At 41.4% G+C, this 11,533-nt stretch overlaps 2 protein-coding genes across 2 annotated transcripts; both read left to right on the top strand.

Moving 5' to 3' along the window:
• Positions 1 to 785: 785 nt before the first annotated feature.
• Positions 786 to 1,190, top strand: LOC124091685 (keratin-associated protein 4-12-like). The gene has a single exon (XM_046442872.1). It carries the CDS (start codon positions 786 to 788, stop codon positions 1,188 to 1,190), a length of 405 nt encoding a protein of 134 aa, XP_046298828.1.
• Positions 1,191 to 9,473: 8,283 nt separating this feature from the next.
• Positions 9,474 to 10,189, top strand: LOC124091684 (keratin-associated protein 4-3-like). The gene has a single exon (XM_046442871.2). The coding sequence runs from the start codon at positions 9,512 to 9,514 to the stop codon at positions 10,139 to 10,141; it is 630 nt and encodes a 209-aa protein (XP_046298827.1). The 5' UTR covers positions 9,474 to 9,511; the 3' UTR covers positions 10,142 to 10,189.
• Positions 10,190 to 11,533: the final 1,344 nt, after the last annotated feature.

Below are 11,533 nucleotides of genomic sequence, written 5' to 3'. Positions count from 1 at the left end.
GTTAAAGCCACAAAATCAGGAAAAGAAACACTTCACCCACAAGTGGAGAGCTGTGGAATTTGAACCCCATGGTGTAGCTGATTTTTATGGTCAACTTCATCTCAAAGTGCCTAAAAATACATTTTTGAATTTTTTTTTTTTAACTGGGGAAAATCTCTACAAATCACTACAGCTTTCCAAGTCACAAAAGTTCTGTGTATCCCAGGAAAGCTCTAGAACAGAGCTCATGACTGACATGAAGGGGGACATATGTCCAAGTTGCCTTCCTGTTTTCATGTCAGGATTTCTGGATTGCACATTCAAACTTTCTTTGCCCAAATGAGGCCAGAATGAATGATCAAGAGGATGAAAAGCCAGCTTTGTCCTCTCTGTCTACAAAAGAAAAATGTGTGTCATCATTACTCAAGAACTGACATGATGTTCTAGGCACCCTGACACTCAGTTTCAAGTACAGAAAGAATGTCATGTGATACCTATTTTTGAAGAAGATAGAGCATGAAAGAATTATGGCACATGACTCAGAAAGAACCAAGGGATAAATACTAACACATGAGGAAAAGGAAATCATGTTTTCATTCCAGACTGAAAATTCTACCAAATATAAATGGGTCTAATATGGTAATTGACTATCTCCTACTATACACATTAGTAAAAAAACAGGTTGTTGTGTGTGCCGACATGAGCCACTTGGCAGGGTATAAAAGGGGATATAGGACCAACAAACTTCCAAACCTTCAAAACCCACCTTCCTGGAAACACCCCCAGAACCTCCCGTCTCTGACACCATGTGCAACTCCTCTTGTGGCTCCTGCTGCTCTGGCCAGGACTGTGGCTGCTGCCAGCCCAGGTGCTGCCAGACCACCTGCTGCAGGACCACCTACTGCCGCCCCAGCTGCTGTGTCTCCAGCTGCTGCAGCCCCTGCTGTGGTGGTTCCAGTGGCTGTGGCTCTAGTGGCTGTGGCTCCTGCTGCTGCCAGCCCATCTGCTGTAGGACCACCTGCTGCAGGACCACTTGCTGCTGCCCCAGCTGCTGTGGGTCCAGCTGCTGCAGCCCCTGCTGTCGTGGTTCCAGTGGCTGTGGCTCCTGCTGCTGTCACCCTACCTGCCTCCAGACCACCTGCTGCAGGACCACCTGCTGCCGACCCTGCTGCTGTGTGGCCAGCTGCTGCCGCCCAAGCTGCTGCTGCTAGTCTCTGTGCCACCAGCCCAACTGCTGCTAGCTGCCCCACCACTTCATTCCTCTCCTCCTGCTCCACTGCTTCTTGTGCTCAGCACCCATACCTGCCCCCCTGCCCCCCCCCCACTGCTCTTCAACCAACAGACTTGATGGAGTCCATCTCTGGGCACAGTCAGCACAGGCCACTTACAAACCTTCATTCCAAAGGGTGGTTTGATAGCATTTGGCCTCCACATGGATAGCCCCTCCTCCACCACATTATCAGCTGTCTCCCAAAAGGAGTTCTCTTTTCCCTAAATCTGTCTGCTATCATGTTACCCCATGGAGCCAACTGCTCTGTGTTATATTTCCTTGTGTCAATAGAATCCTACATCTTCAATAAATGTAACTTAGACTGGCATACAAACATCTGTGTCTCTTTATTTTTCCTTTTTTTGAATTTTTGTCCTTCTTTGTCACCCTTTTTGGTAGTTCATCTCTAAACATTGAGAAATCATAGCATACGACTTGAGGTGCTCCATCTCTGCTCAGTGAGCATTTCACAACCTAATACAGGAAGATAATTTGAAAAGCAAGCACCTGGTCCTCCTGCCCAAGGACCTTCTTGGGATAAAGACCAAGCTCTGTTCCCAGGGTTCAAGCCCCCAGAACAGAGTTCAACCAGTGAATAGAGATTGGTGGACAGATTCCCCCTGGGTGAGCCTTCTGGTCAACCAGAGATCTTCACGGAGTTGGAGCTCAGATACCTTCAGGAATGATCTCTTCATTATGTCACTCTGCTGTCTTTCCTCTCCATGCTGGAACATTTTCCATCTTTCCTATAGTGTTACCTGGGATCAATTTGCAAATAAATTCTTGAATCCCAAAACCCAAATGAGGATCTTTCTGAATATTTATCCAGACAAGTTATATTGTTTTCTTACTCTCTGTGTGCCTGCTCCTGAACAACTTTTCATCATGGTCAATTCTTGGTTTGACTCTCATAAACCAAACTCATAAATCCTCTGAGCAAATGGCTGTTTCTTATCAATTTTTACAGTACCTTTTAGAGTTGTCATCTTGAATGTTTACTTTCTGTACATTACTGCATATGAGGTACATGAAAAAATATCCCTTTCCTAACTCTTTTAAGGAGGTACCACCCTAGGCTGTGTGGGATGAGGCTGTGTATAAGGATGTGTCACCCTGTGATCTGTGTGTTCATCAGGGCTCACTAAAAACAGAACCTGAAGTGGAGGATTTTTTTTTGTTTTGTTTTATACTGATTTGTTTTAGGAAAGGTAAATGAAGAATAGCTTTCAGGAGATATCTGAAAGCAACCATGGGAGACATGTTACCTCATGTAACATGTTCTGTGATTTCTACCCACTCTGATTTTCCAGGAAGCTCTAGACACTGAGAGGGAGACTATATCTGCATCTTGTAGAAGTGATGTGGCTGGACCGTAGCACTTCTACTCAGTTGTCACTAGCTGGGGAAGTGGGTTTGGTACAGACAGGGCAGAATGTTCCAGAGGAAGTGGCATCTATGCTGGAGAACAGAGCCAGTGAGCAGTTTGAGCCCAGGGCACTGTGTACACAACTAGCTTGATGATGGGAGCACATTAAGGTAAAAGCTCTATTGGCAGGGAATCGTGGTCCATTATATTCAATCACTGGTCTTCCAATGTCTTCCCAACTTGTTAGATAACATTTCTGGAGAACATTATCTTAGAAGTGTTATTAGGCTGGATTTCACCTGATCAAGTGGACTTGCCTAGAAAATCACCTGGGTCTCACCCTCAGAGTTCTGAGCCTTCATGGCCTGTAGCTCTTCGATTTGCTCATTTGCAGTTAAAACTGGAAGAATATTTCCAGGGATAACACCTTCACTCTCACATATGCTAAAAACATTTCTCTTCATTCCATCATGCAGCATTCCTGCTAATTTCTCCCAATAATGAGGTCAGTTACAAGTTGGCATAGCTTCTTTCATAGCCTGAGCATCCATTGGCATGAGAGGCCTAAAGTGATAAGGTGACAGCCATAGTTTTCATTGCAATGGAACTCAAGCTACCTCTCCTGGAGTCTCCTCACTTCTGGAGCCAGGACACCGTCTACCATAAAGACTAAATTTGTATAGTAAAGAAGTATAGATTTCCTGCTAAAGATGCCTTGGTATATAAGTCAGAGAGATAGGTCCACATTCAATGCTTTTTTTTTTTCCTGTATTAGTGTATTCTAACAATAGGAGCCACAGCTCCACCACATGGTCCTTGATTTATGTGTTTACTGTGTCATGAGTGGTAGTGCTCCATCCTCACATGTGGACATTACCATGCTGAGGCTGGTGCCATGGTGTAAAGTGGTCCAGACATCATATTATTCATTCAACTGCTTCTAGGTGATGAGAAAAAATGTAGAATGTAGGAACGGTGAATTCCCATGGGCATATATTAATTGTCCTACAACTTTTCCTGTATATTTGGGCTTATTAATCCTAGGTGAAGTAACTGAAGTCTCCATGGTGCTACATCAAATGTGTTTAAGCCTCAATATGGTGACTGAGGCTCTTTAGGCTGAAAAGTAGACACTTACCCAGACTAAAAGCCAACCCCAGCCAGAAACAAATAACTGGCTGATATCCTCAGGTGTGGTACCTTAATAGGACCTCTGTGTTGGTCTCTTGATGGATGATGTTTTATTCAACTTTTTCATGGTTCTGACGAAAAGACCTGACAAGAACAATTTTTGAGGACAGAAGGTTTATTTGGCACTCAGGGACTCAGATGTCTCAGTCCATAGATGGCTGATTTGGTGCTCTGGGCCTAAGAGGAGGCACAACACCAGGCCAGAAGGATGTGGAGGAGCCACAGAGATCAGGACATGGTGATGAAGAAGCAGAGAGATGGTTCCATTCACCAAGGACAGAATATCAACACCAAAGGCATGGGATTTTCTCTCTGTCCTCCACTCTATTGCACTTGTATTCATGCTTTTTTTTGGTGCCAATACCATGCTGTTCTTCTAAATGGAGCTCTGTAGTATAATTTGAGGTGATATTGACATGTTTTACCTTTGCTTTTCTCATGAAAGGTGGCTTTGGCTATTCAGAATCTCTTATTGTTCTCAATGAATTTCATAATGGCTTTTTCTTGTTCTGTGAAAAATGTCATTGGACTTTTGATGGAAATTCCATTGAGTCTGTATAGCACTTTGTGCTATATGGACAGTCTGATAATATTTATTCTGCTTCCCAAGAACATGAGAAGCCTTTCCATGTTCAAACATCTGCTTCAATTTCTTTCTTTAGTGCACTGTTTTTTTTTTTCCATTGTTGAAGTCCTTAATTAGTTTTGAGAGAGTGATTCCCATTTATTTGGGGGGGGGCACTGTGATTTGGGTATTTTGCTTTTTAGCAGATGGATCATTTGAGTATAGGAAAACATTTAATTTACAAGTGTTGATCTCATATGCTACTACATAGCTAATCTACAACGATCTCTAAAAGTCTTCTGGTGGAGTTCTTTGCTTCTTCTAAATAGAGGATCATATCTTCAATTGAGAGAATTTGAGCTCTTCCTCTCCTATTCATATTTCTTTAATTTCCTTCTATTGACTGATTACTTTGACTAGAGTTTCAAGAATGATGTAGAATGTAAATTGTGAAAGTGGACATCCTTGCCTTATTCCTGTTTTTATATAAAGTGCTTTTCATTTTTCTCTGTTTAGTGCGATGTTTGTCTTGGGCTTGCCATATAGAGTCTTGACAATGTTGAGGTAATTTCTTTCTAGCCTTAGTTATTTTTGTGTGTGTGTGTGTTTTAAACATGAGTGTGTGCTGTATTTTCTCCAATTATTTTTCTGCATATTTTGAGATAATTGTGTGATTCTCATTCTTAAGACCATTGTGTGGGGTTACATTTACTGATTCCCATATTTTGAACCAAACTAGTATCTCTGGGATGAAACCCACTTTACCATAGAACATTGTCTTTTAATATGTTTTTGGATGTCCACTAATGTTTTATTCTAGAAGCATCAAGGATATTGGCCCGAAGTGTTCTTTCCTTAGTGAATCTTTCTCTGATTGTTGCCCAGGGTGATAGTGGCTTCATAGAATGAGTTTGGCAGTGTTCCCTCCTTTTCTATTTCAGGGAATAGTATGATAAGGATTTGGATTAGTTCTTCTTAAAAAAGTGTGGTAGAAATTGCCAGAAGTTGGTGGAATTCTGTTAAAAATTCTGTTAAAAATTGTCCATTCCTGGGCTTTAATTGGAAGGGTTTGATTATTTTTTCGAATTCATTTCTTGAGTTAATCTATTTAAGTTTTAGATATCTTCATGGTTCAATTTGGGTAGATCATATGCTCCTAGGAATATGTCCATATCTTTAAAATTTTCTAGCAGATTGAAGTATCAATTTCCAAAAAAGTATTTGATGATCGTCTGGATTTCAATAGTGTCTGTGGTGATCTTTACTTTTTCATCTCAAATTTTGTGAATATGCTCATTTCTCTCTTTATTTTCAATTAGTTTCATTGGAGTTTATCAGTCTTGTTGAATCATTCCAAAACAACCTGCTTGCTTCATTGATGTTTTGCATTTTTAAAAAAATTCAATTTCATCGATTTAGGCTCTAATTTGGTGTTGATTCGTTTTTTGTTTTTCTAGGGCTATGAGATATTAGATTATATATTTGATATCTCTCTTTGCTTTTGATACATAAACTCAATGCTATAAGATTCCTTTTAGAATTGGCTTCATACTGTCCCAGAGATATTCATATATTGTATTCTTATTCTCATTTACTTCTAAGAATTTTTAAAATTTGTCACCTGATTTCTGCTCCTATCTGTTCATCATTCACAAGTATACTATTTAATCTCCAGGTGTTAGAGTGATCTGTTTTTTACATCATCTTTGGTTCCTAATTTCATTTCATTATGATCTGATAGGAAGCTAGGTATTTTCAATAATACTTTGAATTGGCTAAGATTTGCTTTGTGACCTAGAACATGGTTTATTTTAGAAAATGTTCCATATGCCGCTGAGAAAAAAGTGAAGTCAGACATTGATGGATGAAATATTCTAGAGATATCTATTAGGTCCAGGTTACTAATTATATTGTTTAGTTCCGTGGAATCTTTACTAAGTCTTTTTCTGGATGATATATCCAGTCTTGAGAGAGGTATGTAAAAGTCAATCAGTATTATTGTATCATCATCTCTGTGATTCTTAATACTGAGGATTGGTTATGTATTTGGATGTTCCATTATTTTAGGCTTAGTATTAATGCTCATTATCTCTTGTTGGATGATACCTGAAAGCACTATGGAGAGTTCTTTATTGTGTCTTCCATTTAATCTTGGCTTGAAGTCCATTTTTTTTTTCTGATATGAGAATAGCTACCATTGCTTGTTTATGAGGCCCACATGAATGGTGTATGTTTTCCCTGTTCTTTTACCTTCAGTCTGTGGATGCTTTGCCTGTGAGGTGAGTCTATTGCAGACAACATATTGCTGGGTCTTGTGTTTGTACTTCAGGCTGCCACCCTCATGTCTTCAATTGAGGACTTCAGACCATTTGTATTCAGGGTTATTATAGAGAGATGATTTTATTTCCTGCCATATTCAATGATTTTTAATGTTTCAGTTGGTCTTGATTGTTCCTTACTCAAGTCTTTTTCTAGTGTAATTCCTTCATATAATGATTTTGGTTTTTATTTTTCAATTCATCTTCATAAAATGTTTTATTTAGTATGCATTTGAATTAGAGGCATTGTGGTTCTGAATTAATTTAGTGTCTGTTTATCATATAAGGTTTGCTTTCATCTTTGATTCTGAAGCTTAAGTTTGATGGCTGTAGCTTTCTTGGTTGGCATCTATTTTCTTTCAGAAGTAGGAATATACTATTCCAATCCCAGCAGTCTTTCAGGATCTTGGTTGAGAAATCAGGTGAAATCCTATTGTTTTAACTCTACCTTTGACTGGTAATTTTTCTCTTGCAGCTGAAATGTTTTCTGAAATATATGGAAATGAGTTTAGATAGTAATGTATAATGATATTGTAAGAACAGATACAAATACAATCTATGGCAATGACACATTTCTATCACTCTACATATTTCTCTGATTACCTATATTGCTTCAAATAAAAACTCACAATATTTATTATTATAATATATAATATTATATATATATTTCATTCCTCAATATTTAAATGAGCTATGAGTTTAACTGGGAAATAAATTCTTTGAATAGAAACTATGTAGAATTTCCTATCAATTAGACATGAGTATTTTGTCTCTATTTGGATGATATGTTATACTAAGACTTGTGAATTCAGATAATTCTAGTACATATTAACTATGGACACAATATGTTACAAATATTTACTTTAAAAAGATTGTGCAATAATGAAATGTGACACCTGAGAGGAAATGTGCCTTTTTCATGCCTTTGTTTCAAAGATATATTAATGCCATGAGTCCATGCTACTCACATACATAACCCAATTCCTGGAAAGTGTTAGTTGTGTCTACCATCATGTGTTCTTTATCGTACCATTCAATACAGGAAAGGAAAACCTACTGAGAACAAACATTCTACACTGTCTCTAAAACTCCAAATCATAAAAAAGGTGAGTTTGTAGACCTCAGATAATTCATCCATATGGACCAGAAGTGAATTCTCCATTCTATTTCCCTAGACCATGAGTAAAATTAAGGAAGGAGTGCATAGAGTTATGTCTCTCCTGTATTCAGTTTCCTCCATCAGAATCCAGTGTGTGGTTGACAGTGATATTCCATGATCTTCATGGTTCCTCCTCAACAATAGGATTCTTTGCTGTGGAAAAACGATTCTGCGAAACTCCCTAAATGTTTGTAGAAAACTTTCTGATAGTAATCAAAATTTTTGAATATGTTTCATTTTTCCTCTGCCATGCCTGCACACCAATCCAGTGAATTATCTCCCCACTCAAACATTGTAGTATTTAAACACGTCTTATTCTCCTGTCTCAGCAAACAAACCCTTAATATAAGAACACCTGAATCAGACGTTTCCTAAGCAAGATAATAGGATGGAAATATTAAAAGGGTTTATTCTTTAAAGAGCCTAACTAAAATTTGATAAAAACAATGAAGATTGCCACCACAGAGAAACCAAATACTCTCTTCCTTCCTGTTTGTTACATGCAGAAGACTACCTACTGGACTGGCAGCATCCCTCCTTTTGAGCAAAAGAAGTCAAAGGCTTTTAGCAGTGGAATTTGGTGACCTTAGAGCTTTGACTTCATCCTCACTATGGATATATGTCACTGATATGCATTGTCGAGATAACTGTTTTCAGTTTGCCTCTGATTTTCATTTGGTTGTTTGATTTGTTAGATTATAAAACCTAAATGGTGAAACCAGATCAATAACCACAACAAAGAAAAAAGAGAACGCTTGATATCTCCAAAGCCTAGTCATCACGGCAGGTGGGAGTGAAATGAAAAAGGAGGAACCTCAGAGGTTGTCAAGAGAGTGCTGGACACAGAGGATGAGTCAATATGGCCTGTAAGGACCACAGAGTCAGGGAAGCCAAAACAGAGAAAAGCACTTCTCCACCAAGAAGAGGGTGGCAGGACCTCAAGGTTGTGGTGTAGCTGATCTCAACAGCCAACTTCCCTCAGGAGACCCTGAAGTTCCTTTTAGATATTGGTTGCAGGGGAGAGAAAAACATGGAATATCATGACCTAGGTTCCCCCCTGACAAATGTTCTGTGTATTCCATTAAATGACTAAAATGCACAAGATTGAGAGTGGGAATGGGGAATATGTCCTAGTGTCCTCGCTGCTCTGGTGCATGGTCTGTGATGCACATTCCAAACTTCTTACCCCAGATGACCCTTAGGGAAAGAGCCATGAGATGACAAAGCCAATGCTTAATTTTGTGGCCCCGGAAATAAGTATGGGATGCTAAAGTCAATCTTTCCCAAGACACACATGATGTACTCTGACATTGACACTGAAGCCCAGCAGAAAGAGGCAGAATGTCATGTGACACGTCTCTTTGAGGAAGGAGAGCTAGAAAGACACTTGAGAGATGATCCAGGAAGAACTGACAAATGAATCCTAACACATCAGGGAAAGGAAATCCTGTTCTCCATTCCACCTGAAATTGGACCAAAAATGAGTGAGCCTAATTGAATAATAGCCTGTTTACTAATACAAACAATAACAAGGAAAGGATGTTGCATATGAAGACAGCAGCCCCTTAGCAGGGTATAAAAGGGGACGTGGATCAGAGAGACCTCCAAACCTTTGAAACCCACCTTCCTGGAAATACCCCCAGAACCTCCAGTCTCTGACACCATGTGCAACTCCTGTTGTGGCTCCTGCTGCTCTGGCCAGGGCTGTGGCTGCTGCCAGCCCAGGTGCTGCCAGACCACCTGCTGCAGGACCACCTGCTGCCGCCCCAGCTGCTGTGTCTCCAGCTGCTGCAGCCCCTGCTGTGGAGGTTCCAGTGGCTGTGGCTCCTGCTGCTGCCAGCCCATCTGCTGTAGGACCACCTACTGCCGCCCCAGCTGCTGTGGCTCCAGCTGCTGCAGCTGTGGTGGGTCCAATGGCTGTGGAGGTTCCAGTGGCTGTGGCTCCTGCTGCTGCCAGCCCATCTGCTGTAAGACTACCTGCTGCAGGACCACCTGCTGCTGCCCCACCTGCTGTGGGTCCTGCTGTGGTGGCTCCAGTGGCTGTGGCTCCAGTGGCTGTGGCTCCTGCTGCTGCCGCCCCATCTGCTGTAGGACCACCTGCTGCCGCCCCAGCTGCTGCGGCTCCAGCTGCTGCAGCCCCTGCTGTGGTAGTTCCAGTGGCTGTGGAGGTTCCAGTGGCTATGGCTCCTGCTGGTCTCTCCCCTGCTGCCTCCAGACCACCTGCTTCAGGACCACCTGCTGCCGACCCTGCTGCTGTGTGGCCAGCTGCTGTCGCCCAAGCTGCTGCTGCTAGTCTCTGTGCCACCAGCCCAACTGCTGCTAGCTGCCCCACCACTTCATTCCTCTCCTCCTGCTCCACTGCTTCTTATGCTCAGCACCCGCACCTGCCCCCCCGCCCCCCCCCACCCCACTGCTCTTCAACCAACAGACTTGATGGAGTCCATCTCTGGGCACAGTCAGCACAGGCCACTTACAAACCTTCATTCCAGTGGGTGGTTTGATAGCGTTTGGCCTCCACATGGGTAGCCCCTCCTCCACCACGTTATCAGCTGTCTCCAAAATCAAAAGGAGTTCTCTTTTCCCTGAATCTGTCTGCTCTCATGTTACCCCATGGAACCAACTGCCCTGTGTTATATTTCCTTGTGTCAATAGAATCTTATATCTTCAATAAATGTAACTTAGACCTGCATACAAACATAAAGCTATGGTGTCTCTTTGTTTTTCCTTTTTGAATTTTTGTCCTTCTTTGTCACCCTTTTTGGTAGTTCATCACTAAACATTGAGAAATCATAGCATACAATTTGAGGTGAGCATTTCACAACCTAATACAGGAAGATAGTTTGGAAAGCAAGCACCTGGTCCTCCCTGCCCGAGGACCTTCTCTGGATACAAACCAAGCTCTGTTCACAGGGTTCATTAAACAGGGATGAGAGGTGGGAGGGAAAGGGAGAGAGAAGGGAAATTGCATGGAAATGGAAAGAGACCCTCAGGGTTATACAAAATTACATACAAGAGGAAGTGAGGGGAAAGGGAAAAATAATACAAGGGGGAGAAATGAATTACAGTAGAGGGGGTAGAGAGAGAAGAGGGGAGGGGAGGGGAGGGGAGGGGGGATAGTAGAGGATAGGAAAGGCAGCAGAATACAACAGACACTAGTATGGCAATATGTAAATCAATGGAAGTGTAACTGATGTGATTCTGCAATCTGTATACGGGGTAAAAATGGGAGTTCATAACCCACTTGAATCAAAGTGTGAAATATGATATATCAAGAACTATGTAATGTTTTGAACAACCAACAATAAAAATTAAAAAAAAAAGAAAAAAGAGGAAAAAAAAAAAAAGCCCCCAGAACAGGGTTCAACCAGTGAATAGGGATAGGTGCACAGATTCCACCTGGGTGAGCCTTCTGGTCGACCAGAGATCTTCACTGAGGTCGGAGCTCAGATACCTTCAGGAATGATCTCTTCATTATGTCACTCTCTGCTATCTTCCCTCTCCACGTTGGAACATTTTCCATCATCCCTATAGTGTTTCCTGGGATCAATTTGCAAATAAATTCTTGGATCCCAAACCCCAAATGAGGATCTGTCTGAACATTTATCCAGACGAGTTATCTTGTTTTCTTACTCTCAGTGTGCCTGCTCCTTAACAACGTTTCATGCAACGTGGATGGTTGCCTTAT

The sequence above is a fragment of the Marmota monax genome, unplaced genomic scaffold (genome assembly GCF_021218885.2).
Source record: "Marmota monax isolate L192 unplaced genomic scaffold, Marmota_monax_Labrador192_F-V1.1 WCK01_AAM20220418_F8-fsc00205, whole genome shotgun sequence".
Classification (NCBI taxonomy): Eukaryota; Metazoa; Chordata; class Mammalia; order Rodentia; family Sciuridae; genus Marmota; species Marmota monax.
This window is presented reverse-complemented; position numbering and strand designations above follow the sequence as displayed.